General features: G+C 39.1%; 1 protein-coding gene across 1 annotated transcript; it reads left to right on the top strand.

The window, feature by feature from the left end:
• The first annotated feature begins 919 nt into the window (after positions 1-919).
• Positions 920-21988, top strand: LOC119242981 (epidermal retinol dehydrogenase 2-like). The gene is made up of 7 exons (XM_037508452.1): positions 920-1001; positions 5132-5476; positions 8019-8150; positions 14505-14604; positions 19287-19431; positions 20084-20209; positions 21631-21988. Exons 2-7 carry the CDS (start codon positions 5144-5146, stop codon positions 21722-21724), a joined length of 930 nt encoding a protein of 309 aa, XP_037364349.1. The 5' UTR covers positions 920-1001; positions 5132-5143; the 3' UTR covers positions 21725-21988.
• Positions 21989-25899: the final 3911 nt, after the last annotated feature.

Below are 25899 nucleotides of genomic sequence, written 5' to 3' on the forward strand. Positions count from 1 at the left end.
CCTCACCAGCACTGCTTGTTTCTGGTTTTTTCGATAGGGCCGTTTTCACAAGTATGAGATAGTATCTCATTGTAGTGTTGATTTACATTTCCCTAATGATAAGTGATGGTGAGCATTTTTTCATGTGCCTGTCTACAATCTGTATGGTTTCTTTGGAGAGGTGTTTGTTTACTTCTTCTGTCTGTTTTTTGATTGGGTTATTTGTTTTGTTTTCATAGTTTTATGAGTTCTTTCTGTATATTTGATATCAGTCCCTTGTAAGATGTATGGTGTACAAATACTTTCTCCCATTCAGCAGGGTGTCTTTTTTTTTTTTTTAGTTATGATTTCTTTTACTGTGCAGAAGCTTTTTAGTTTGGTATAGTCCAGGTGTTTATTCCCTTTTGTTTTCCTTGCTGTTGGGGGCAAACCCTTAAGGCATCACTAAAGCTTATGTCAAGAAATGTTTTACCTATGTTTTTTTCCATGTATTTTATGGTCTCAAGTCTTGTATGTATGTCTTATCCACTTTGAGTTGATTTTGGAGTATGGCATGGGATCCTGGTCCCCTTTGATTTTTTTGCATGCAACTGTTCAGTTTTCCCAACACCATTAATTTAAAAGGCTACCCTTGTCCCAGCATATGTTTTTGGCTTCTTTGTAGTAGATTAACTGTCCATATAGGTGTGGATTTTATTTCTTGGGTCTCAATTCTATTGCATTGGTCCGTATTGGAATTTCTAAAAGTTCCTGGGTGATTATTTTGTTTTAAATTGCTGCTCAGGAATGCCCAGTCTTCCTTACCAAATCTCTGGCTTCCAAATATGGCCACCTGAGGGAAAAAAAAAGCAAGGAGGGCCCCACCCCTGGGATTAGCACTGCCAATCCACCTTTGGTTTTGATTTTGGGCGGACTCCAGAATACACCCTTGAAACTTAAGGAGCTGCACGCCACTTACCTAGTACGTGTGGTGAAGGAGAGTGGTGGTTTCTCTGCAAGCAGCGAGGGCATCATACTACTGGGTGAGTTGTTGGGGTCTGGGCCCTGGGACTGGGCAGACCTCAGACAGGACGGGGTGCTGGCAAGCTCCGAGGTGCCTGTAATGCAGTGAGCCACTAGCTGCAAGGGGCAATGTGGCCAAGATCAGTCTGCCTAGCTGTGTGGGCACTGGGTGGAAGCAGGAAGGGAGCTCATGCTGATGAGCCCAAGCGAGCCTACCGGTTCCCAAGCCCCAGCCCACCCAAGGGACCTCCAAGCCCCTACGTGGAGGGCTGAGATGCTGGCCCCTTCCCCATTCTGGAGCAGAGGGCAGGATGCCTTCCTGATACCCAGTTCTTTGGACCATTCTGCCCAGCTGTACTTCTCTCTGCTGTTCAGTGTGCCTATGTCTTTGGCACCTCCCAGCCCTTCCCAATTCACCCTAAAGGGGGACCTTACTGCTGTGCCCTGACCTGGGAAGCAGACATCACTTCTTTACCTGCATAGAGATAGGGCAGCTTGTGGACTAAGTGATTGTGGGATGAAGACACCACAGAGAAGTCTTCAGACTTATTAAATTTAATATGCCTTGTGATTTCCTAAGGAAGGGTCTTTCAATAAAAAGAAACTTAAACTTTGCTTGTCTTTGTAAGTACAGTTGACTTTTGAACAACCTGGGATTACCCCACCTAATACAGCTCCAGCTCAGTGGGAAATATGCATCTATCTTTTGACTCCCCAAATCTGAAGAAAGGCATCCCTTGTTATCCACAGGGAAATGGTTTTAGGCCCACCTCCTCCCACACCAAAATCCGAGCATGTTTAAGTCCCTTATAATTGGAGATTCCTGCATTTGCATGTCAACCAACCCACATAGATAGTCAAATTCCTGAATTCAGAACCCCACAGATAATGGGAAATGGAGAGTCAACTGTATAGATTGAATAAAATCCTCCTATATGTGACCCTATCAGTTGAAACCAATATTGTTCAAAGGTCAACTGTATACCTACCATAACATAAAAAATCTTTAATTGATGTAACCAAGGACGAGTAATTCATGTAGTAGCAGGAATAGCAATCATAGCTCTAATGAATATTTATTATTCAACTGCTATGTGCCTGTAATTCTTCTGGCAAGGCTTCCAGGAGCAGAGCGTGATGATGTGTAACCTGGAGGGCACAAATCCAGCCCAACTCCTCATGGTCCCTCCCACTACTTCCCAGTATCCTGGAGAGGGCTATGTGCTGGGCAGTGATGGCCTTGCCGCCCCCCCCCCCACACACACACACACTTAGCTCAAAAGCTTCATATGGCCTGGTAGGAACCGTACATACATCTCTCCTCCTTAGTATTTTACCTATATTAACTCATTTAACTTCCACAGATCCCTTATTCCATAAATATTGTTAGTACAAGTAGAATCTCCCCATTTAGAGGAGGAAATTGAGGCACAAGAGATGAAACAAATAGTGAGTGGTCCAAATTTCAATCCAATTATTAATTAATTAATTGAGTCCCCTCAGATTGAGTCCCCATAGGATTTCCTTCCCCAAGGCTCCTGTGCACCATCACCACAGTCCCCTGTGCTCCTCCCTCCCTCCCTCTGATCCCTCTCCCTCCTCCTCCCCTGCAGTCTGTCTCTGATTCATAATTGTCTTTTTTTGCTTTGTTGTGTTTTGTACTGCTATTATTATTATTATTATTATTATTTTGCACTGCTATTATTTTTTTTTACACTGATGTCTTATTTGGTTCCCCTATATTCCTGTTATAAGTGAAACCATCGATATTTTTCTTTTTCCTTCTGGCTTATTTCACTGAGCATAATTTCTTCTAGCTCCATTGCTGAGAATGGCATGAGTTTATCTTTTTTGATTGCTCAACCCAATTTTTAATCTGTAAATCTCACTACAGACGCAGTTACCCAACTGCTACCCTAAATCCCAAATAAGTAAGCATTTGCCAAGGCAATGAACTTGTTCTAGTTCTTGCATGAAGCCTACATTGAGACAATAGTGTCCTGAAGTTTAGATCCACTGTATTAAAAACATCATATCATGTGGATCAGTGGTAAGATTTCTAGCCGATTGCATAGTATGGAAGGCCACTGAAGAGAGAGTAAATCTCTATTCTTCTGGAAAAGACTGCCAAAGAGAGGTATTTTATAGGGCATAGATGGTCTAGTGTGGGTTTTCTCATGGAAAGAGATGGTGTTGGCAGTATCCAGGCTACTGCCCGGGTGGGCACCCAGGGTGTCACATTACTGTGTAAAGTCTAATCCTCATCCTTGCACCTGATAAATGGCCCATGATTTTATTTTACTCTGTGTTTAAAAGGAACCTTAGTATCACTGTTCAGGGCACCTTCTTTCCAAGTTCTGCAAGGCCTGGGAGGCCCAAACAGGTCCATCCCAATACTATTCTATGAAAATAAATCCTAAAATGATAGCAGAAAATTTGAGGGGCATTTCATCCAAAGCTTAGTGGAACTTAACAGAAAACACTTTTTGTTTGAATAAAATGTCCATGCCACTTCCCCCTCCAATGCCCTCTACCACCAGCATTCTTATTCCCTAGACAGTGCTGGATACACAAGACAAACCTACCTCAGAGAGCAAGCTCTTAAGCTACCCCCTATTTCCCTGCTCCCCCAATTCACCATTTGGATACCTGCCCTATATTTTTTCCCAGCAAATCTCTCCTGTTGCTTCTTCCTTTGACCCAAGTCTAAAAGAGCTCTCCTGTTGGCTGTCAATAACATCCTGCACTTTTCTTTGTAATACTATGACTTGTATTAGTCATTTATTCTATTTACTAATTTAATGTCTGTCTTTTCAACTATATCCTTAGTTCACTAATACAGAGGTCATGGGAGGCTGTCCATGCCCTCACCACCAGAGCCCAGCAACAAACCTGCTCAATAAACAAATAAGTGAACAAAGCTGATCCTGCCCTACTAGTGCAGGGACTTTAGATAAAGCACACTTGTGTGCTCATATTTAGAATGAGCCAGAAGAAACAAGTTTTAGTCAAAATTACCTAAGGTTCTGAAAAAACTCCAAGGTCTTCTGTAGATGAATCAATCCACCCAGAGTTATTCATAGTAAATAGTCTGTCCTCAACCAAACTGCAGAGTAAGTGAAGACATGATGTCATGCTCCCCTCCTATCTCCTTTCCTCATCTGTGCCTCTCATTTACATACTCTATTCAGGGAAGCCCCCCATGCCATGCAGAGTGTGTCCCTGCTAAACATGTCTTCTCACTCTGGAAGAAATAAGATCTTTCCTTCTTTCTCAGCTATTACTAAAGAAGCTTATAAACTCATTCTCACTACAGTGTGAATGACTGATAACAGTATGGGAGCATTGAGCCCTGTATGAGTTTGTAAAGGGGAGGTCTTTTATTCATTCAGCAAATCTATTACGTATCTTCTTTTTGAGTAGTACTACGCATCTGAGAGACATGATGACATTCATAAAAGTAGTTATTGTGAGTCATCTTTGTGGTCAAGCATATAACCTACCTTCTTATTTCATCTACTAAACCACCTGCAGGTCTACCTCATCAATATCCTACTCTGGGTCTAGTGGTAATTGATGTGGCACTGGCTCTAAGAGGTTGTGGGGGTGGGGACCACCTGGTCTTGAGGACACACCCATTGATAAAGATTTACAATGTCTATTCCTCTTCAAATATATTATACAAATAGAGTCTTACATTTCCTCTTGAACTTCAGATTTTAAATGGTGATGCAAAATTATAAAGCAACAGCGCAAATGAGGATAAAAAAGATAAAACCAGCAGTTGTGTCATAAACATGGTAATATAGTCAAGATTACAACATAAAATCAGCCAACAAGACTTATGATTATTATGAGTAAAAGATAAATATAAAAGAAAATGGACATCCCTTTGAGTTTGATTTGTATGTCATTACAGTTACTGGCTAATGAACATTTCAGTCATGTACAGTGCTTAGCAGCCTTGGCAGATATATACCAATGTTGGTGCTGTGTATAAAAGTTAGCCAAGATATAGTCCCTGTGGTTTCTTTCCCCTTTCTAGACATCATTTCTTTCACTATCATCAGGTAATATGAACTCCATCTAGTAATCAAACTGAGAAGAAGTGAAAACTTTAATGTTTATATGATTTTACTTTTCTTTACAGGTGTCAGAGAATATGGCCCTCAACCTGAAACCAGCAAAGAAAGTGCTTTTTTATTTGGGAAAAACCTTGTTTTATGTTCTGGAGACAACAATTTTTGCTGTAATTCCAAAACAACCTAAGAACGTTGCTGGTGAAATTGTGCTTATAACAGGCAGTGGGAGTGGACTCGGAAGGCTCTTAGCCTTGAAATTTGCCAGTCTAGCATCTGTGCTTGTTCTCTGGGATATCAACAAGGAAGGGAATGAGGAGACACTCAAGATGGTCCAAGAAGCTGGAGCCACAAGAGTTTATGCCTATACCTGTGATTGCAGTCAAAGGGAAGAAATATACAGAGTGGCTGATAAGGTAAACCTTGACTGCTTATTGTTTTAAATGGATAGTAAGAACTGTGCATAAATGCCTGGACATCCATCTGTTTCTTTGTCCCTTTGCTTTTCTCAATGCTTACTGGTCCATTCCAACATCCCCTTAATTTAAAACTATTGGGATGTGGGAGTTACAAATTTGGAGTTCTACTGTGTGCAATACAGCGTGCTAGGTACCCTGTATGTATTATATCATAGTCATATAACACAAGGCCCATTATTAGCTCCATTTCACAAGTAAAGTGAGAGGCTTAGGACTTACCTAAGAAACACAACTAATAAGTAGCTAAGCTCCAACTTGGACTTGCATCAGAGCTCCAACCACCACACTACACTGATTGGGCTGGTTCAATTACATAAAAGAGGGAGGTGGTAGTATCCTTTGAGGAGAAAGAAACTGAAACACAGAGAAGTCTTAAGACCACTCAGGGTCACAGAGCAAGCACATGACTAAGATTTTGAAACAATATTTAGGCTGATTTGAAATCCAGCTACACCCACTGCATCAAAACACCTTTTATTTAAATGTGTACTTCTCTTAAGTAATCACAAAATATTCGGATGTTAAGTAATCACAAACATCCGAATATTTTATCCATCCTAAACACTCTTACCCACACTTGCTCTTTTGGTGATGGCACAGATGCACATATAAAGAGCACTCTCAAGAAAACAAATCTCGAGAAGGCTAAGGATTTTCTTAGTTCACATAAGCTCAGACTGATAGCAGACTCCATTCCTTCCCTCATAAGGATTTCTCTATCCTCGCATTGGCATAGATGTTCTACACTTCACTCTCCTGTGCCACGTTCTTTGTGGCTCCCAGAATTCCCCAGTTTGGTGAGAAGGGAACTAACTTACAATGAGCCGCCCAACCATGTTGGAAGGTTCTTTCATAGCATCTAGAATCTATCCTCTTGATAAACTTTATCTCACTGACTAGTGGAAAAATTTGCAAGTGATTTTGTAACTTTTAAGTCTGTCTGCACATTTTCCACATCTACTACTACCATCTCCAGTCTAACATTGCCCTGTAGACTCTAGAGAGCCAAACCTGACAATCTAGCATCTACTGAGTCCACCCTCAAAGTACAGTTGCAGCTCTTTGCACTGGAAGCACCAATCACCTGACTGAGTACAAATAATTTCTCTGGTCACTCTTAAGTAATAACTGGTTCATATTCAAGCACTAAAGATCTTCAGATGCTACACAAGCTAGTATAAGATACTCCATAAATAATTAACTACCTTTTCCCCATATCTGTGATTTAATTCTGTCAGAAATGGTCAAGCATGGCATAGCTCTAATTTATTATTCTAGGTCAACAGAGAAAAAATACTTTATTTGTAACATCTTTGAAAATTTCTTAAATTTATTAATGACTGCTGATGTTCAAGGTCAAATTTCAGGATCTTTTTATCTTTTAAACTACATGGTCATTGGCAAAGCAGACCTTCCCCCGTTGTCCACTACCACTGATACACAGGTTACAGTTAGACACAGGCCTGCTGTCCTCATTCCTGGGACTCAAGTCCTCCACAACAGTATATGAAAAAAATAGCATCTTCCCCAGGTCTTTAGCAATACATCTTCCCCTATACCAAATCACAACACTGGGAGCAAACCATATAGGCAGAAGTACACACACACACGGACATACACCTAGAGACATAAAGTGGCACTACTGTGAGCCTCGTGTGCAGTGCATGGCTACTCTGATTTGGGGGTAGGGACCCTGCTTTGTGATATAAGTTACAGTAATAAAATTCAAACACAAAGAGGACAAATCTAATCATATCAGTTCTGGAAAATCTTGTGCTCTTTTCTGACATAAAAACCAGAGTGACACCCTGAAGACTTGTGATAAAGGAAAGACACCAATGTCACACTCAGCATTATTATTTTTTTTTTACATAAAATTTACTGAGCACCCACTCTGGCCAGTGTTACAGCAATAAGCAGGGCCTGCTATGATCCTCCCTACACAGGGAGGAATGCCTTAAGCTGAAAAGTTTATGATAGGGAGAAGAAAACCGGCCAGTTGAAAACAGGACAGACAGGTTCTGAGTGGTGCCAGGTTTTTAAAACATGACAATGAGTATCATACTTCCTCCATTCACTCCCTACTCCACCCCATCTCTAGGTGTCCTGGGTCTTGATTTTATGACATGTGGCTATACTGTCATCATTTGATTAAAATGATATGCTACTGATATATACAGAACATAAAACAAAGTTACTAATTTGAACACAAGAACAGCTCTAACTATGGAAGGAAATAGCCATGCAGCTTTGGATCATCATAAATCCAAATGGGAAGAAATGAGAAGAAAAACCTCAGACTTGGATTTCTGATGCATTATAAATTCAGTCAAAGAAGTAAAACATACTTTGTTTTTACAATGCATAAACTCAGTCTGAGTTAACAAGACTAAGGAGCATATAAAATTATGGGGAAATTAAACTTAGCTGATATGAGAAATTACCACATTGGTGGTCTTGCTTTTATTACTTGTTTTAGGTTAAAAAAGAAGTTGGAGATGTTTCCATCCTAATCAACAATGCTGGAATCGTGACAGGCAAAAGTTTCCTTGACTGCCCAGATGAGCTTATAGAAAAGTCTTTTGATGTGAATTTCAAAGCACATATATGGGTAATTATTTTTTTCTTCTTATGGTAAATATAAAGTTACTCTGATATTTAGATGTACCTTTTGCTTGTTCTCTTACATTATTATTTTTCCTTTTTATTGTAGTAACATTGTTTTACAATGTATAGGATCACAACCTTCAGATTTATGTACCACACACCACCAACCCACAGGCACCCATAGTCCTTCCCATAGCCCATTGGGCCTCTCTGCTTTCAAATCTCCCCTTTTCCCTCAAGTAGCTTCAGTTCTACAGCAGGACTTGTACGGTTTGTTATTGGTTTGATTCTGTCTGACCCTTTGTTTCACTGCTCTCTATTCTACATATAAGTGAAACTACCTAGTATTTATCCTTTCTTTCTGACTTATTTTGCTTTCTGAATTATTTTGCCCCTACCATGCCATCATGTCACAAACGGCAGGAGTTCACCCTTTTTTATAGCTTAGTAGTTCTCCATTGTGTCTATGAACCCCATCTTCCTACTCCACTCATCTTTCTTTGGGTGCTTAGATTGTTTCCATAAGTTGGCTATTATACTAGTGCTGCAGTGAACAGAGAAATGTATATATTTCTTCAAATAAGTGTTTTCACATTCTTCAGGTAGATATCAAAGAATAGAATTTCTGAATCGCATGATAAATCTATTTTTAATGTTTTGAAAAATCTCCATTCTATTTTCATATGGCCTGGGACAATACTACCACCAACATTGCACAAGGGATCCTCTTCCTCCACATCTTTGCCAATTCTTGTTGTTTCTGATCTTTTTGATATGAGCTATTCTAACAGATGTGACATGGTATCTCACTGTAGTTTGATGATGAGAAATGATGGCATTTCTTCAAATGTCTGTTGGCCATTTTCCTGTCTTCTTTCAAGAAGTATCTAGTTAGAGCTCCTCCCCATTTTTTAATTGGGTTATTTGTTTTCTTTTTGCTCAGTTGTATGAGCTCCTTATATTTCTGGAATATCAGCCTATTGGCAGGTGATAGGGTACAAATATTTTCTCCCATTGTGTAGGTATATTTTTGTTTTAATGGTAGTTTCTCTCATTATCAGAAGCTTTTTAGTTCAATGTAATTCCCAAAACAAAAAAGCCCAGGAAAAATGATTTACCTGTGAGTTCTACCAAACCTTCAAAAACAAACTAATACCTATCCTCAAACTCTTACAAGACATTGAGAAAAATGAAATGTTTCCAGACACATTCTATGAGACCAATGTTGCTCTGATACCAAAAGCAGACAAGATTGATAAGTAATAAAACTATAGATAAATATTCCTGATAAACATAGATGCAAAAATCCTCAACAAATTCTTAGCAAACCACATTTAGCAATTCATTAAAAAGATCATACATCACGACCAAGTGGGATTTATTCCAGAGATGCAAGAATGATGCAACATCTGAAAATCAACCAACATATTTCACTACATCAACAAAAGGAAAGGCAAAAAGTGATCATGTCGGGCCTCCCCAGTGGTGCAGTGGTTGAGTGCTGGGCTGCGAAGCTGCCTGCAGCCTCTGCAGCGCCGGTTCGATCCCCGGCCACCAGGTGAGGGTCCCACATGGCGCGCAGACCTTTCCTGCCGCCTGCTGCTCCCCTCAGCAGTGTACTTTGTCAGTCTGCCTGCTCTGCTCTTCACTTTGACTCTGGTGAATTCTCTCACCCTCCCGCACTTTTGACAGTACCCAGTGCTTGTATAAATAAATAAATAAATCTTAAAAAAAAAAAATTTAAAAAAAAAGTGATCATGTCAATAGGTACAGGGAAAGCATTTGATAAGTTTTAATATTCATTTATGATGAAACAAACAATACACTCCAAAAAACAGGGATAGGTAGAACATGTCTCAACACAAAAGGCCACATATGGCAAACCCATCTCTAACATCATACTCAATGGTGAAAAACTTAAAACCTTTTCACTAAGGTCGAGTACAAGATAAGGATGTCCAATTTCACCATACAATTCAACATAGTAATGGTGGGACTAGCTAAAGCAATTAAACAAGAGAAATATATAAAAGGTATTCAAATTGGAAAGAAGTAAAACTATCACTGTCTTTATATGGCCTAATAACATGCATAGTCAAAAGGTTCCACTCAAAAATTACTAGAAATAATAAATCATTACAGTAAAGTGGCAGGTTGCAAAATCAATTTATAAAAATTTGTTGCATTACTATAGGCAAAAAAAAGAAGAAAAAGAAAGAAATCAAGAAGACAATCCATTTATAATAACATCAAAAATATTTAAATACCTAGGAGTAAATTTAACAAAGGAAGTAAAGAACATATACGATGAAAATAATAAACATTGTCAAAATAACAGAAGACTTTAAGAAGTGGAAATACATTCCCTGTTCATGAATTAGAAGAATTAACCTTGTTAAAATTGCCATTTGTATGACAGACAGCAATATATAGATTCAATACAATCCCTATCAAAATTTCAGAGGTTTCTTTCAATTAAATAGAACACATATTGCTGAAATTTATATGAAAACATGAAAGACCCTGCATAGCCAAAGCAATCCTGACAAAGAAAGAGGAAGAACAGTGATATCACGCTCATAGGCTTCAAACGATACTAATAAGTTAATGTACTCAAAACAGTATTGCACTGGAATTAAAAATAGACCCAAACTCATAGAATACAATTGAAAGCCCAGAAATAAACCCACAACTGTATGGACAGTTTATCTATGACATAGGAACCAAGAGTATACATTGAAGGAAGGAAAGTTTCTTCAACAAGTGATATAGAAAACTGGACAGCCACTTACAAGTGAATGAAACTAGACCACTACCTCATACCACATAGAAAAATTAACAAAATGGATAAAACACTTAGATATAAGACCTGAAACCATAGGAGAAAATATATGCAAAAGTGGCTTTAGTGATGTCTTTGTGAATTCATTTTCAATCACAAGAGGAACAAAAAAAGTGTAAACAAATGGAACTACATCAACCTTACATTATAATTAGCCTCTAAATATATCACAGACTTCCAAATTTTAGGCTTATCCTTTCTTTCACAGCCTTCATTTTTTGGTACAATTTAACATACTTCCCTGAGCCTCTGCACAGGGAATCCTGCAAAGTCAGAACAGATGTCCTGGTTATGCTATCATTTATTGATTGCTAACCTATGTTGAATACCATACTAGGCATATCATATATAATCCTTCAAACAATTCAGTGAGATAAAGGACCATGGATATTCAAATCAAAAAAAAAACTAGCAACAACAAATTGTTGGCGAGGATGTGGAGAAAAAGGAACTCTCCTACACTGCTGGTGGGAGTGCAAACTGGTCCAACCACTATGGAAAGCTGTGTGAAGGTTCCTCAATCTGCTGAAAATGGAGTTACCATATGATCCAGCAATTCCACTCCTATGTATCTACCCAAGGGACACAAAACCATTAATTCAAAAGGACACCTTCACCCCTATGTTTATTGCAACACTATTGACAATAGGTAAACTATGGAAACAACCCAAATGCCCAAAAACATATGACAGGATCAAGAAGATGTGGTACATATACACAATGGAATATTATTCAATAATCAAAAAAAATAAACTCATGCCATTTGCAGCAACATGAATGGAGCTGGAAGGGATCATGCTCAGTGAAATACACCAGAAAGAAAAAGAAAAATACCAGATGGTCTCACTCACAGCACGAATTTAGAAAACCCAAATAAGGGATCAGGAAAAAGCTAATTATAATAACATAAAAATCAAAATTAACAGGCGACTAAAAACCAGAGACACACTACAGCAGGGGAGAAGGGAGTAGGATCAAAACAAGGGTGGTGGAAATTTTACGGGAACAATAACCAAGATGAAAATGCATGCATTGTACAAAAATGAAAAATGGTGTAAAAAATATATAAATAAAATTATGCAAAAAAAAAAAAAAGACTGCACACCAGGTGACAGCACCTAGACATGTCGTTAGTGTTTACCTAAGATAGAATTTTTTCAAAACCAAGATACTTGATCTCCTTACTCAGTACCTAACCAAGGAAAGAGAGTTTTTATTAATAACCGTGGTGGGGTTTCCCTGGTGGCGCATGGGTTAAAGTCTCAGCACTATCAAGCTATCTCCAGCCACTATGGCATGAGTTCTATCCCAAGCCAAGGAGCTAACCCACATGGTGCAGCAGACTTCTCCTGTCTCGCCCGCTGCTCCCCTCAGCAGTGTATTTCAGTAAATCTGCCTGTTCTGCTCCCCACTCTGTCTCTGGTGAATCCTGTCACCCACCCCACCCCCACGTCTGGCCTAGACCCATGTTCTTGTTTGCATAAATAAGTAAAAATAAATCTGAAAAAAAAATAAATGTGGTGATTGCTTCCCAGGAACAGTAAAAGACACAGACCCTGACTTTCAAGGTGATATATATGTGAGCTTTCAGAAGTTGCATATTCCTGGTTTTTGCTAAAACCAGTCGTCTCAGACCTCCCTGCAACACACACATACCCATCCCTGCTCATACTTTGTCTCTCTTGCCATAATTCTCTCCTTGTGGGTGAGGTATTTGCTGGAATGTCTGAAATCCCCCTCCAATTTCCTCATACCTTTCCACTTGGACCCCTTGCCTACCTCCTTTGGCAGCTTTTGAAAGTTTGTATGTTTTCTGTCCCTTAGTTCTCACCAAAAACATAATGGTTCTGGTGGTATTCTTGGTGTTTTGTATAGTTTTCCAGAGAAAGATGGAAAAATTCAGAATTAAGTGACTACCATGTTCCTTCAGGAACTACTCCAAGTGACTTATGTTTTCTTATCCAAAATTTTTTCTTCTCCTTCATTACTATGAAGTGAGAATATAGGTTCAAAATGAAGGTGAAGACCATAATCAACCGTGAAATGACCACTCCTGTGCTCTTTGTAATGTTTTACCATCACTCATTTCCCCCAGAGTTCCCCTCCTTCATGGTCTCATTTTTCTCTTCTTTCTCTCTCTTCTTCGAGTTGTTCCCCCAAAAGCTGGCATTTCCCTTGCTTCTATCACACTCACATGCTCTCCCTACATACACCCATTCTGGGCACATTTACAGACATTTGCTGAGCTCCTGCACAGAATAGATACTCAATGGCTAGAGAGTCAGAATTTGTAGTTCCTATGCTCCTGACAGAAGTTGTCTGCACAGACAAGTGAAACAACTCTGTGCAGACCGTCTGAACTCAGGGTTTTTTTTTAATTCTCTGCTATTTCCTTTCCCTTTACTTGTTTCGATTTCCCTAATTCTATGTGTAGTTTCTTTGAAACTTAATGTGATATGCACAAAAAAGGCTGTTTTACCTTTTTTTTTTTAAAGATTTATTTATTTATTTATACAAGTACTGGGTATAGTCAGAAGCGCGGCATGGTGAGAGAATTCACCAGAGCCAGACTGGGGAGCAGAACAGGCAGACTGATGAAATACACTGCTGAGGGGAGCGGTGGGCACGGCAGGAGAGGTCTGTCATGCCATGTGGGACCCTTGCCGGCAGCCGGGGATCGAACCAGTGCTGCAGATGCTGCAGGCAGCTTCGCAGCCCAGCGCTCAACCGCTGCGCCACCAGGGGAGGCCCGGTTGTTTTACTTTTATAAGATGTCCTTTTTGTCACATTTATATCACTCATTTTAAAATATAAATGGGAAATATAAATTTATTTCATGTAAATATTCAGTTGTCATGTTTGATTAGCTATTTCTGTGTTGCAAAATATATCTCCCAAAGCTCATTCCTCCCTGCTTTTTCCCTGCTTTTTCCAGGTCCCACATCAAAAGTGGGAACTCCGAAGGGGCCAAATCACAGCATATGTTCTTCTCTCCCGAACAGACATTCTCTTTTATGTCATGGGGGAAAAAATCAGAAACTATTATTCAGAGAAGTAAAAATGAGTTCAAAACAAAGCACTATCTTTAAACCAAAGTCAACAGTAGTCACATTCTGTGATTAAGAGTGAGGAAAATTTGAAAGATACAAACCAACGGGACAGAAAGACAATATAAATTTTAATAATTATATCCAACTCTTATTCATTTGGTTTGAGACTGACACAAATAAGATTTTCCGATTCTACTTCAATTGTCATCTTAATATAATGTTTATGAAAGTTAATGTGGGCAAAAAATAAGTCTGAATAAGTCATGTTTAATAACCTTGAAATTGCCATCAGGAAAATACTGATTTAACAGGTTAAGTAATTTAAGATAGTTACTTTCCACTCCCACATTTAAGATGTTATGTCTTTCAAGTATTTTTATCAGCCTAATCTCAATGATTATATAAACATCTGAAAAAGGTATAAAATGTAGTATAAAATGTTGACAGTATTTTTTGCCCCTCCTAGACTTATAAAGCCTTTCTACCTGCTATGATCGCTAATGACCATGGGCATTTGGTTTGTATTTCAAGTGCAGCTGGATTAGTTGGCATAAATGGACTGGCAGGTAAGAAAAAATGTAATATTTCACAATTGCGAAACTATTTAGAACTTGAACTTCCCTTGATGTGCTAATAAATTAAGAGGTATAAGGTAAGTGGTTGTGAAATTCATGTATAGCAAAACTTCCCATCATACATATATTTACATAAAGTTGAACTATAAACTTTGGAACCATTAGGTCTTATACCATCCTCTTATTTAAAAAAAAAGAGAGAGAGAGAAATGGTCTCACTGATATATTTTCTAACCTAGTGATTACATAGTCACCTTCCCCCAAAATTCACCTTGCACTGTTACCAGGATAATAAGGAGAATACTCTACCTTCTGAAGTTTCCATTAAATGTTTTCTCCTTGTTGTGAGTTTGGAGGAAGTTTCTCCTCCCCAAGAAAACTAAATAGCCTCTTTGTTTTTCCACTGGTTGAAGGCTTGCAAGAAATGATTGCTATTCCATCTCCCTTGCAACTGACTTGTGGAGGAGGCAAAGAGATTCACCCTCATCTTGGGTGAAGGTGAGCCAACTCAGGAACTCACCTAGGAAGCTGGCTCTAAGAAAAGCACAAATCTTGTTCTTACCAAACAGGGTAAGCAAAGCCCTAAGTACTGGCTTACAAAGACTCCTGTAACTTAGCCATAAGGAGCCCTAGTTATAACACTTGGATAACAGATTGCCAACTGGGCCCTTTCTAAAGCTTTGGAGCTAAGCAACATAGTTTAAAATATACAATGTATGTTTGTATGGTTCATCTCAGTTACATGAATAGGTTTTCCAAAACCACTGCTTACCCAAAATATTACCAATGGCTTCCCTTCCTCTACTCTTTGTAGAATTCATCAGGTCTTATTGCTACCTCTTTGAAACAACACAGGTCCCATAGGTCCATTACAGCTACTAATCATGTTTTTTACATAATACCTCTATCTTCAGATGTGAACAACCCACCCCCCCAACCCACTTTAGAAACAACAGTCTTTTGTTATTCTCACAGTATGAGTCTTGGCTCCCTTGCATCATTTGACAGACAGCTGCAACTACTAGCAGCAATCAAATTACTAGTGCCAAGTGTGGGGTTTTTAGACCCCTTGCAGCCCAAGTTGGTGGATGGGACAACAGAAAACAAGAAGGGGGAAGGAGCAGTCCTGGAAAGCTTCTAGAGTCATCTGAATCATTTAATGTAACTCCTTTGCATCACAATCACAAGGGATACTACTTAGAATGAAAATTCCCTGAGATCATCAGAATCTGAGAGGTTGAGTTCAGTGACATGCAGTTACATTAAATGATTCAAAAATCTAGAAGAAATGGACAAATTCCTAGAACTATACAATCATCCAAAGCTAGATAAATAAGAAATAGAACACCTAAATAGATCAATTGCAAGCAGTGAAATTAGAATAGTAATCAAAACCCTCCCCAAAAGGAAATTCTATGGGGACTCAATCTGAGGGGGTGGGGGGAAGCAAATATTGTCTAAAAAAATTTTTTTAAATGATAAATGTTAAAATAAAATGAAAAAGAACAAAACAGGGGAGGGAAGAGCACAAAGGACTTTGGTGATGGTGCATGGGTGAATTGGTGGTGGGAATTTTATAGGGACTATATGTGAGAGGAGAAATCATGCATTGTACAAAAAGTAAGAATGATGTAAATACATATATATGTAATTAAAAACAACGATTAAAAATGAAAAAAAAACCCTCCCCAAAAACAAAAGCCCAGAACCAGATGGCTTCACAAATGAATTTTACCAAATGTTCAGAAATGAACTAATGCCTATCCTACACAAACTCTCTCAAAAAATTGAGGAGGGAATACTACCAAATATATTTTATGAAGCCAATATTACACAAATACCAAAACTGAACAAGGACAACACAAAAAAAGAAAACTACAGGCCAATCTCTCTAATAAACACCAATGCAAAAATCCTTAACAAAATTGTAGCCAATGGATCCAACAATCCATCAATAAGATAATTCACCATGACCAAGTGGGATTTATTCCAGGAGCACAAGGATGGTTCAACATTCAAAAATCAATTAATGTAATCCAACACATCAACAAAAAGAAAAATAAAAACCATATGATCATATCAATAGATCTCAGAAAACATTTAACAATGTTCAACATCTTTTTATGATGAAGACCCTCAAAATTCCCGGGATACAAGGAACATGCCTTAATATAATAAAGGCCATATACAACAAACACATAGCTAATATCATTCTCAATGGTGAAAAGCTGAAAGCCTTTCCCTTAAAGTCTAGAAAAGACAAGGATTTCCACTCTCACCACTGCTTTTCAGTATAATATTGGAAGTCCTAGCAAGAGCAGTAAGACAAGAGAAAGACATGCAAGGAATTTCAATAGGGAAAGAAGTAAAACTATCACTATTTTCAGACAATATGATAATATACATGGAGAACCCTAAAAACTCCACAGAAAAACTAATCAAAATAATTAACCAGTTTAGTAAAGTAGCAGGATACAAAGTCAACACACAAAAATCAGTAGCCTTCCTATATGTAAACAATAAATATGAGGAAAAAATCATGAAAACCATCCCTTTTACAATTGAAACAAAAAAAAATCAAATACTTGGCAATAAACCTAACAAAAGAGATGAAGGACCTATACAAAGAACACATTGTTAAAAGAAATAGAAGACACAAAGAAATGGAAAGACATCTCCTGCTCATGTATTAGAAGAATTAACATTATCAAAATGGCCATCCTACCAAAAGCAATTTACAGATTCAACACTATTCCAATAAAAATTTCAATGACATTTTTCAAAGAAATAAAACAAATATTGATGAAATCCATATGAAACCACAAAAAACCTCAAATAGTCAAAGTTCTCCTGACTAAAAAGGAGAATGGAGGTATCACAAGCCCAGACTTCAAACTATACTACAGAGCCATAATAATCAAAACTGCATGGTACTGGACCAAAAACAGACACACAGACCAATGGAATCAAATAGAAAAAACAGAAATAAACCCACATATTTATGGACAACTAATCTTTGAGTAAGGAGCAGGAGCAAAGAATACGCAATAGAACAAGGACAGTTTGTTCAATAAATGGTGCTGGGAAACTGGACTGCTACATGCAAAATAATGAAGCTAGACCACTACCTCACACCATGCATGAAAATCAACTCAAAATGGATAAAAGAATTGAACATAAGACATGAAAGTATAAAATATTTAGAAGAAAATATAGGCAAAACACTACATGACATGCATCTCAGTAATGTCTTTAAAAACACATCCCCCAAAGCAAAGAAAGTAAAAGAAAAGATGAACACCTGGGACTTTATCAAACTAAAAGTCTCCTGTACAGCAAAAGAGACATAAACCAAAACAAAGAGACACTCTACTGATTAGGAGAAAATTTTTGCACACAATATTACTGATAAAGGGCTGATCACAAAGATCTACAAAGAGCTGATGCGGACTCAACAAAAACAAAGTAAATAACCCAGTCAAAAATTGGGCAGAAGAGCTAAAAAGACGCTTTCCCAAAGAGGAAATGCAAATGGCCAACAGGTATAAGAAAAAATGTTCAAGATCACTAGTAATCAGGTAAATGCAAATCAAAACCACAATGAGATATCACCTTACACCAGTGAGAATGGCACATATTAAAAAAAAACTAGCAACAAGAAATATTGGCAAGGATGTGGTGAGAAAGGAACTCTCCTACACTGCTCTTGGGAATACAAACTGGTCCAACCACTATGGAAAGCTGCCTGGAGTTTCCTCAAACTACTAAAAGTGGAGCTTCCATATGACCCAGCAATCCCACTCCTAGGAATCTACCCAAAGGTTACAAAAACATTAATTCAAAAGGATACCTGTACCCCTGTGTTTATTGCAGCACTTTTTGCAATAGGAAACAACTTAAATGCCCCAAAATACATGACTGGATCAAGAAGATGTGGTATATATACACAATGGAATATTACTCAGCAATCAAAAAAGATAAATGCATGCCATTTGCAGCAACATAGATGAAGCTGGTAGGGATTATGCTCAGTGAAATAAGCTAGAAATAAAAAGAAAAATACCTGATGGTTTCACTCATAAGAGGAATATAGGGGAAGCAAATCAGGGATCAGGGGAAAAAATAATAACAATAAAAACGAAACAAAATTAACAGACAACTATAAATCAGAGACATTCTGCAGGAGAGGGGGAGGAATCAAAACAGGGGAGGAAAGAGCACAAGGGACTATGGTGATGGTGTTCAGGTGAATTGGTGGTGGGAATTTTACGTGGACTACACCTGAGAGGAGAAAGTGTACATTGTACAAAAAAAGGAAGAATGATGTAATGTGTGTGTGTATATATATATATATATATATATATATAAAATAAAAATCAATAAATCAATAAAAACTAAAATGAGGACAGTGCTTGACCATTCATTAGTGGGTGGTTCCGGTTGGATTCACAGGTTGTTCCTGCTCTCCGGCTTCTCCTGGAATCCACTCTTTGTGACTGCAAACCTTCCCATACACTCCTCATTTCTTCCAGCCGGAGTTAGCCAAGATCATACAAAATTAGAACTCTGAAATTGTTAGCCCCTTTTCTACCAGTGTTACTGTTGCAAGGAAACCTGACTGCAATGCCCTTTAAAAACTTTAGAATACACAGTAGCTATATTTGTCTTTTCAGATTATTGTGCAAGTAAATTTGCAGCTTTTGGATTTGCTGAATCTGTATTCTTGGAAACATTTGCCAAGAAACAAAAAGGGATCAAAACCACTATAGTGTGCCCATTTTTTATAAAAACTGGAATGTTTGATGGTTGTACGACTGGGTAAGTGTGTCCCTTTATTGCAAAGAAACTACATTTTAAAAAATGTGTTGCCATCTATCTTATTTTGTTTTTGTTTTCTAACTTTGTTTAAAAAGACTTTTTTTTAGTGTTCAACCTGATTTATAAATAGTCTCAGAATTTCTGTCTTTCATGAAGTGTGTTTGTGTTTAAAATGTTGAGTTTAATATAAATGTGCTCTCAAGATTGCCTCCAACTTGTAGCCACCCATGAGCCTGGATATGCTTATCACTCCCCTCCACACTTCTGGGCAAATCCCCTTTCTACCATCCAACTCCATTCTACCTTTTGCCCTAAACTGACAGAAGGGCTGGAAATCATTGAACGAGCACAAATATCCAAACCGCCATTTAATGGAGATGACAAGCAGCTGATTTCCACAGACTCACTTTATAATATTTAAACCATTTTTAATATGGTCCCCTATATGCACAAAACAACAGTATATTAATAAGAATCATCATTTTCCATTTCAATTTCTGCTTGTGTTATTATTCACCATGTTGATAATAAGGAAGTAGACACAGAAATAGATAAAATAATGATACAATCTATAACCTTTTATGTCTAATTTGTAAGAATTGTCGGTATTCATTATTAATTTGGTGTGTTTTTTTTTTTCTTACCCTCCCAGGTGTCCTTTACTGTTACCTATTCTGGAACCAGAATATACAGTCAGGAAGATAGTAGATGCAATCCTGCAAGAAAGAACCTACTTATATGTCCCAAAGGTGTTATACTTCTTGATGTTTTTAAAAAGGTAACAATTACTAGTTTCTATTGCATCTCAAATATGCTAATTACAAATTTATTCCCAGTCCCACCAAGAGGAACCACTTAAAACAAACCTGTTAAGTGAATGGATTTTGATCCCTTCATTGTGCCCATTTGTTGACACAATCTCAAATTTGCATAGTTGCTGTACCTCCATGAGTCTTGGAAATGGAGTTGGAACTTTCCCGTCAACTTGGTGCTGCTTTCTTATAAAAAAAAAAAAAAAATAGATTTACTGAATGATCTGTGGATAGTTTGATTTTTTTCTTTCAGGAGAGATGCTTTTGTTGTACTCATTATAGAATAATCATGTTGAGTAGATATTGTGTCCATGCTTACTCAAGTACAGGGTCACAAAGTTAAGGTCTGACAGTAAGCCAGATGCTTCAGAAATTTGTGACATTGGTAAAACTGGCAATAAGTACATAAATTTGAGCTGTAAAATGGTTTAAAAAAACTTGGGGCAGGGGATTGGACTGAAAAGATTTCCACCTCTTAAAGCACAAGAAATCATCTTTTTCCATCTTTCTCTGTGCTTCATCAGATTGCAATGCTGAGATTCAAACAAGCAATAAAGTTATTATATAAAAAATAAGATTTGGTGGGAGGTCACAAATGCACTGAATAAATAGAAAACAAGACAGGGAAATCCCAGTGTAGAGGATAGAGGGGCACAAGTTGAGATTTAATTTTTAGTCTGGTGCTGAGATAGAGTCTGACAAAGAGGAACATTTCACCAGAGGCCCAAAGCTGAGGAAGACAGGAACCACCTGGATATTTTGGGGAGCTTCTGGAGGGACAGCAAGTCCAGAGTCCCTTTCTTTATCTCATACTTAGGAGAGGGTTACCTGCTCTCTTTATTGTGCTTTTCAGGGTCTAGTAGGAACATCAGGTCACCAGAATCAGGGACCCCTGAGAGGATACCAGTGGGGAATTGAGAAGACGAATAATCTTAGCTGGATCTTGCCAAAGGTCTGAAAAGTTATTGCATCTCATTTTCACAGATATCCCAAAAGAGAAAGACTGATGTTCTCATTTATCATGGAAGAACTGAGGCTTGTGAACTAGTAATTTTCCTGAACTATCATTGGAAATGATATATCTAAAATTCCAGCCAGTTTCTCTCAACTCCTCAAGGTTTCACTGCTTCCTATCAAACATTGCATAGTGCAGTGAAGTTTTGGAAACTGACATGATAAGTGAGTTGAATAACATAGATGAAGAAAGGAAAGATCCAGAGACCCTAGACTAGTGTCCTTCCACCCAGATAACCCTGAGGTATGCACACTAAATATACGCCAGTACAAATGGCTTCATCTGTGATAAGTCAGTCATCTTTTCAGCTGAGCTGGTAAAGATACTTTCATGAATAATAACCAGGAATATTTACTCTTGTGTTTTCTCTAGTTTCTTGCCCATCAAGTTGGCAACACTTCTAGCTAAAATTTTTGGCGTCCTCAATGCAATGGATGGCTTCCACGGCAAAAAGAAAAAACAATGAAGGCCAACATTGTGGCTGATGTCATCTGATACCTAATGTCACAAAATGTTTATTTCAATGAAGAAAAGTATTTTTATACAATACAAGTACCATTCTTATTCTGTTATCTAGACCAGTACTTTCAACCTATGTTTTTATAAATAATGTCGCCAATCTGATTTTTTGTTGAGTATTGGTTTTCAATTTTAAAAATGGCCCATTTCTGTCATTTCTGTTTGCAATGGATAACAGAGCGAAATAAACCTCTTGTGAACTGTTCTTCACTTGGTCATTGGGAAAATGGATCAAATGGTGACTGTACCTGAGCCTACATAGGGAACAGGAGTGAGGGATGAAGAGCATGGGCAAGGATCTAGCTGAAATGCCCACTTTAGGGGACACAGAGCTGTTTTTCCCATCACCTTCCTCTCAACCTTGGCTTTTTTAAATTGTGCCACCTGCTCTACAAAATGTCATCCCCTTATGTCCTTCTTTCCAAAGCACTACACAAACACTAATATCTACATGCCAGTGCTGGAATTACATTAGGTACCATTGCCGTGGTGCCTTACTGCACACATGGTACCTTATTGCCTAAATGACCATAGCAAGAAAGTGATCCAAGATCAAATTCTAATTAGGATCACATTTTTTTCCGAGAAGAGATTAAAGATGATCTCTCCTTGTTCTTTACTCTGAAAATGACTTTCTGTTGAGTTAGGTGAACCGTTACCTGTTAATCCAAAAAATATATTCATGTGGTTCATTTCAAGTGTTGAATTTAGTATTTCCAGTTGAGGTTCATGTTCAGCTATTTTTCCACAGAATGCACAATTTTATGCTTTTGCATTCATCAGTGCTGCCTTCATTTTAGATCTATTGAATTCTTACAGTTTAATCAACTAGCCAACTTCTTTCATGCTTTGGAGATTCACTATAAAAGCAAGATTAAGAAAAATATGTTAATTACCATATCCCTGGAACTCCTTCCCAGGCTGGTGGGGGCACCTCACTTGCAAGAAAAACGGCAGCCTTTGTTTCTTACCCTCTTTTGTGTGAGGAGCAAAACAATATGACAGTTACTTTGGAAAGCCCTGTAAGAGTCAAAAGAAATGAGAGTTTGAACATCTTGGGGGTAAGGGGCTCTTAGGGGCAAAAGTCTTGGGAATGTGGACTCTAGAATCCACAATGGACTGATTTGTCTTGCACTGCCTGATACTGACCACTCTGCTCTATATCTCCTTTCCATTCAGAAAATCTTTAATTAAAAGTTTGTTTTCTGATAATAAATATGATAGCTAGTAGTTATTGTTCCTGGCATGAAGCTAAGCACTTCACACACATTATTTCATCAAATCAAAATATCACGCCATTACTCAAAGAACAATAAAAGTATTGAGTACATGCCAAAGAATAAAAGGCAATTTATTTCACAAGAGTGACATCTTACTCAACAGTAGATGTGTACTCAGAGGATCAAAAGACCCTCTTAGACTAACCAATTGATGTTCCAAATCCTTGGTTAACAAGGTTAATTAAGAGAGAGGCACAATATTGCTCCTATATTACAAATCCAAAAGCATATATTCGAGGGGCCTGTCTATTTAGTTGAAGAATAAAGAAGAGTCTCTTAGGGGATTTAGTAGAACAAAGGTCCAACGCATAGTGGGCGTCCACCACATCATAACAGCATTAACAGCAATTATTTCTAATTGGAGTGAATCTTGGCTGGGCCGCTACAAAAACCTGAAATTCAATTGTGGTTTTACAATACCCATAAAATTGTCTAAACAAATTTAGATTTACTTGGAAGTGCTCTTATGAGAAGAGACCACATGTAAATGAGAGCATTCTAGAGGGTAATAAATAAGTAATTGATTTAATACCACTGGGGAGCAAGTGTTCTCGGCATGTGTTTCATACCAGTATCCATCTGAAATTAAATTCTAATGAAACGATGATCAAGAGCCCAACACCCAGGCACCTTTAAGAGATGAAAACTAATGGACAGCCACTGTTCCCCCAGGATTAGGCACTCTGCCTTCCAGGATGTGATCACCTGGCACCCTGGACTCATTGTGTTGCTCAAAAATCAAGAATTACATGAAAAGAAGTGTGACTGGGTAAAAATGTGTGACCATTCTTTTTGTTTGTTGGGTTTTTTTTTTAATTTTCATATTTTGATGTTGTATTAGTCAGTAAATACTGCATAGCTTAAACAACAGAAATGCATTTCTCATAGTTCTGGAGTCCTAAAAAAGTGTCAGAAGATTCAAATTTTGGTGAGGGCTTTCTCCCTGCCTTGCCAATGACAACCTTCTCTCTTTATCCTCACATGACCTTTCCTCAGCATATGGCCATTGAGAGATCTTTTTCTTCTATAAATCTATTAATTCCACATAAAGAGCCTACCTCCTGACCTAATATAACCTTCACTACCTCCAAAACTCCATCTCCAAATCCCAAGGGAGGGTGGAGACACCCTTGGGGCTCTGGAACTTGGCCCCAGAGTGCTGCTTGTGGGCACTGCAAGCATCAGTGGGTGGTAGGAATTTTACTGCCAGCCACCAGTGGCCCCTGGCTGTAGGCAGAGGCCAGTAGTGATGGCAGATGACAGTGCTGCCCCTACCACGTGATGCAGGCCATGCAGCCCCTGGTTTGGGGCTTCAGGGAGGAGCATGGGGCCCCACAGGACCAGCTCCAGTGCTGTGGCTCCCTCCAGCTGCAGGCCCATGGATTTGGTGCCTGGATCGTAGAATGGACCATCAGGTGTGAGCTATGAGCTGGTTGGTAAATGGTCCAATCAGACTAGTAGGTAGAGGACCCTGATGGAGGAGATAAAGTGGGGCAGCAGCCAGAGTGAGACACCTGGGCTCCTGCACTTTCTGAGAATTGCTTGGACAGGGCCAGCTTAGACACTGGGACACTCTGGACTTGCTCTGACTTGCTGTAGGGTAAGGTAAAAAATCAGGCTTTTCTGCCCTCCCGCCATCAGGATAGATGAGGGAACCCTGTGGTCCTGAGTGCATGCCTGATGGCGGGCCCCTGAAGTGGGTACACCTGCGCTAAGACTGTGCTTTTTAAGGGCGGCGTCATGGGGACGCCAGCAGAAGCAGTAGAAGCCAAAAGAGAAGAAGCCCGAAGCAGAAGCAGAGAACGTCAGAGAGCCCAGATAGAGTGAAGATTTGCTGGGGGCTGGGAGGACTGCCAGCCTCCCAGCACCCCTGCCTGCCATATGTCTGGTGAACCCCAATAAAAGACCTGCAAAAAACCGCTGAGGACTCTGACTCCTCCTTTACCCGGTCTGCATGGGATCAGAAAACCTGCCCCGTGTCCAGTCCTGCCCCTACACTTGCTCACTCGGGCTCACTGGACTCACTCACTTGGACTGGACACTTGCTCACTCAGACTGGATATTCTCAAACACTTCCAGCAGCTGACCTCCAAAGGGAGAAGATGAAAAGCTTCAGAGAAGCCAAAGAGCTTTGCAGAGGTTTGGATGGTGTAGGGGCAGGAATGGCCACAGAGCAAGTTTTCTATGATCCAGCAGATCGGGTAAAGGAGGAGTCCTGGAGCCCTCAGGGGCTTTTGCAGGCTTTTATTGGGATTTACCAGGCACACAGCAGCCAGGGGTCCTGGGGGGCCGGGAGGCTAGCAGACCTCCCAGACTCGAGCAAGTATTCACTCGGGGCTCTCCAGCCCTCTCACGTTCTCTCTGCTCTTTTCATGGCTCTGCTTCTCTTTCGGCTTCTCTGCTCCTCCTGGCATCCCCGTGAAACCGCCCTTAAAAGCCCAGTCTTGGCCCAGGTGAATCCCATCTACCTATGCCCACACCCTACTCCAGGTGCCTGCCATCAGGCATGCATTCGGGACCACAGGGTTCCATATGATACTTTTTACCTTACCCCACAGTCCACCCCCTCAGGGTTTTCTGCCATACAATCTACACATACACAATTTTGTTTCTTAGCAAACATAAACAATGCAGCCATGGCCCACAAAAGCAAATACATCACAATATAACAACAAAATACAACAGAACACAAATAAGTTCAGGCAGGGCCCCAAACTAGTGGCAAAAGACAATTATTGGCACCAGCAGATAATCCACCACTTCTGCTGCTGAAGGCACTGCTCATACGAGGGAGGGGAACCACTCACAGCATCTGCCATAACACATCAGGAGCTGCCAGGCT

The sequence above is a fragment of the Talpa occidentalis genome, unplaced genomic scaffold (genome assembly GCF_014898055.3).
Source record: "Talpa occidentalis isolate TD23 unplaced genomic scaffold, MPIMG_talOcc4v2.1, whole genome shotgun sequence".
NCBI classification, from domain to species: Eukaryota; Metazoa; Chordata; class Mammalia; order Eulipotyphla; family Talpidae; genus Talpa; species Talpa occidentalis.

Coding starts and splice junctions, on each gene's coding strand:
- LOC119242981 (XM_037508452.1), top strand. CDS start 5,144: ATGGCCCTCAACCTGAAACCAGCAAAGAAAGTGCTTTTTTATTTGGGA. Junction 5,477..8,018: donor TATACAGAGTGGCTGATAAG/GTAAACCTTGAC, acceptor TACTTGTTTTAG/GTTAAAAAAGAAGTTGGAGA. Junction 19,432..20,083: donor TTTGATGGTTGTACGACTGG/GTAAGTGTGTCC, acceptor TTACCCTCCCAG/GTGTCCTTTACTGTTACCTA.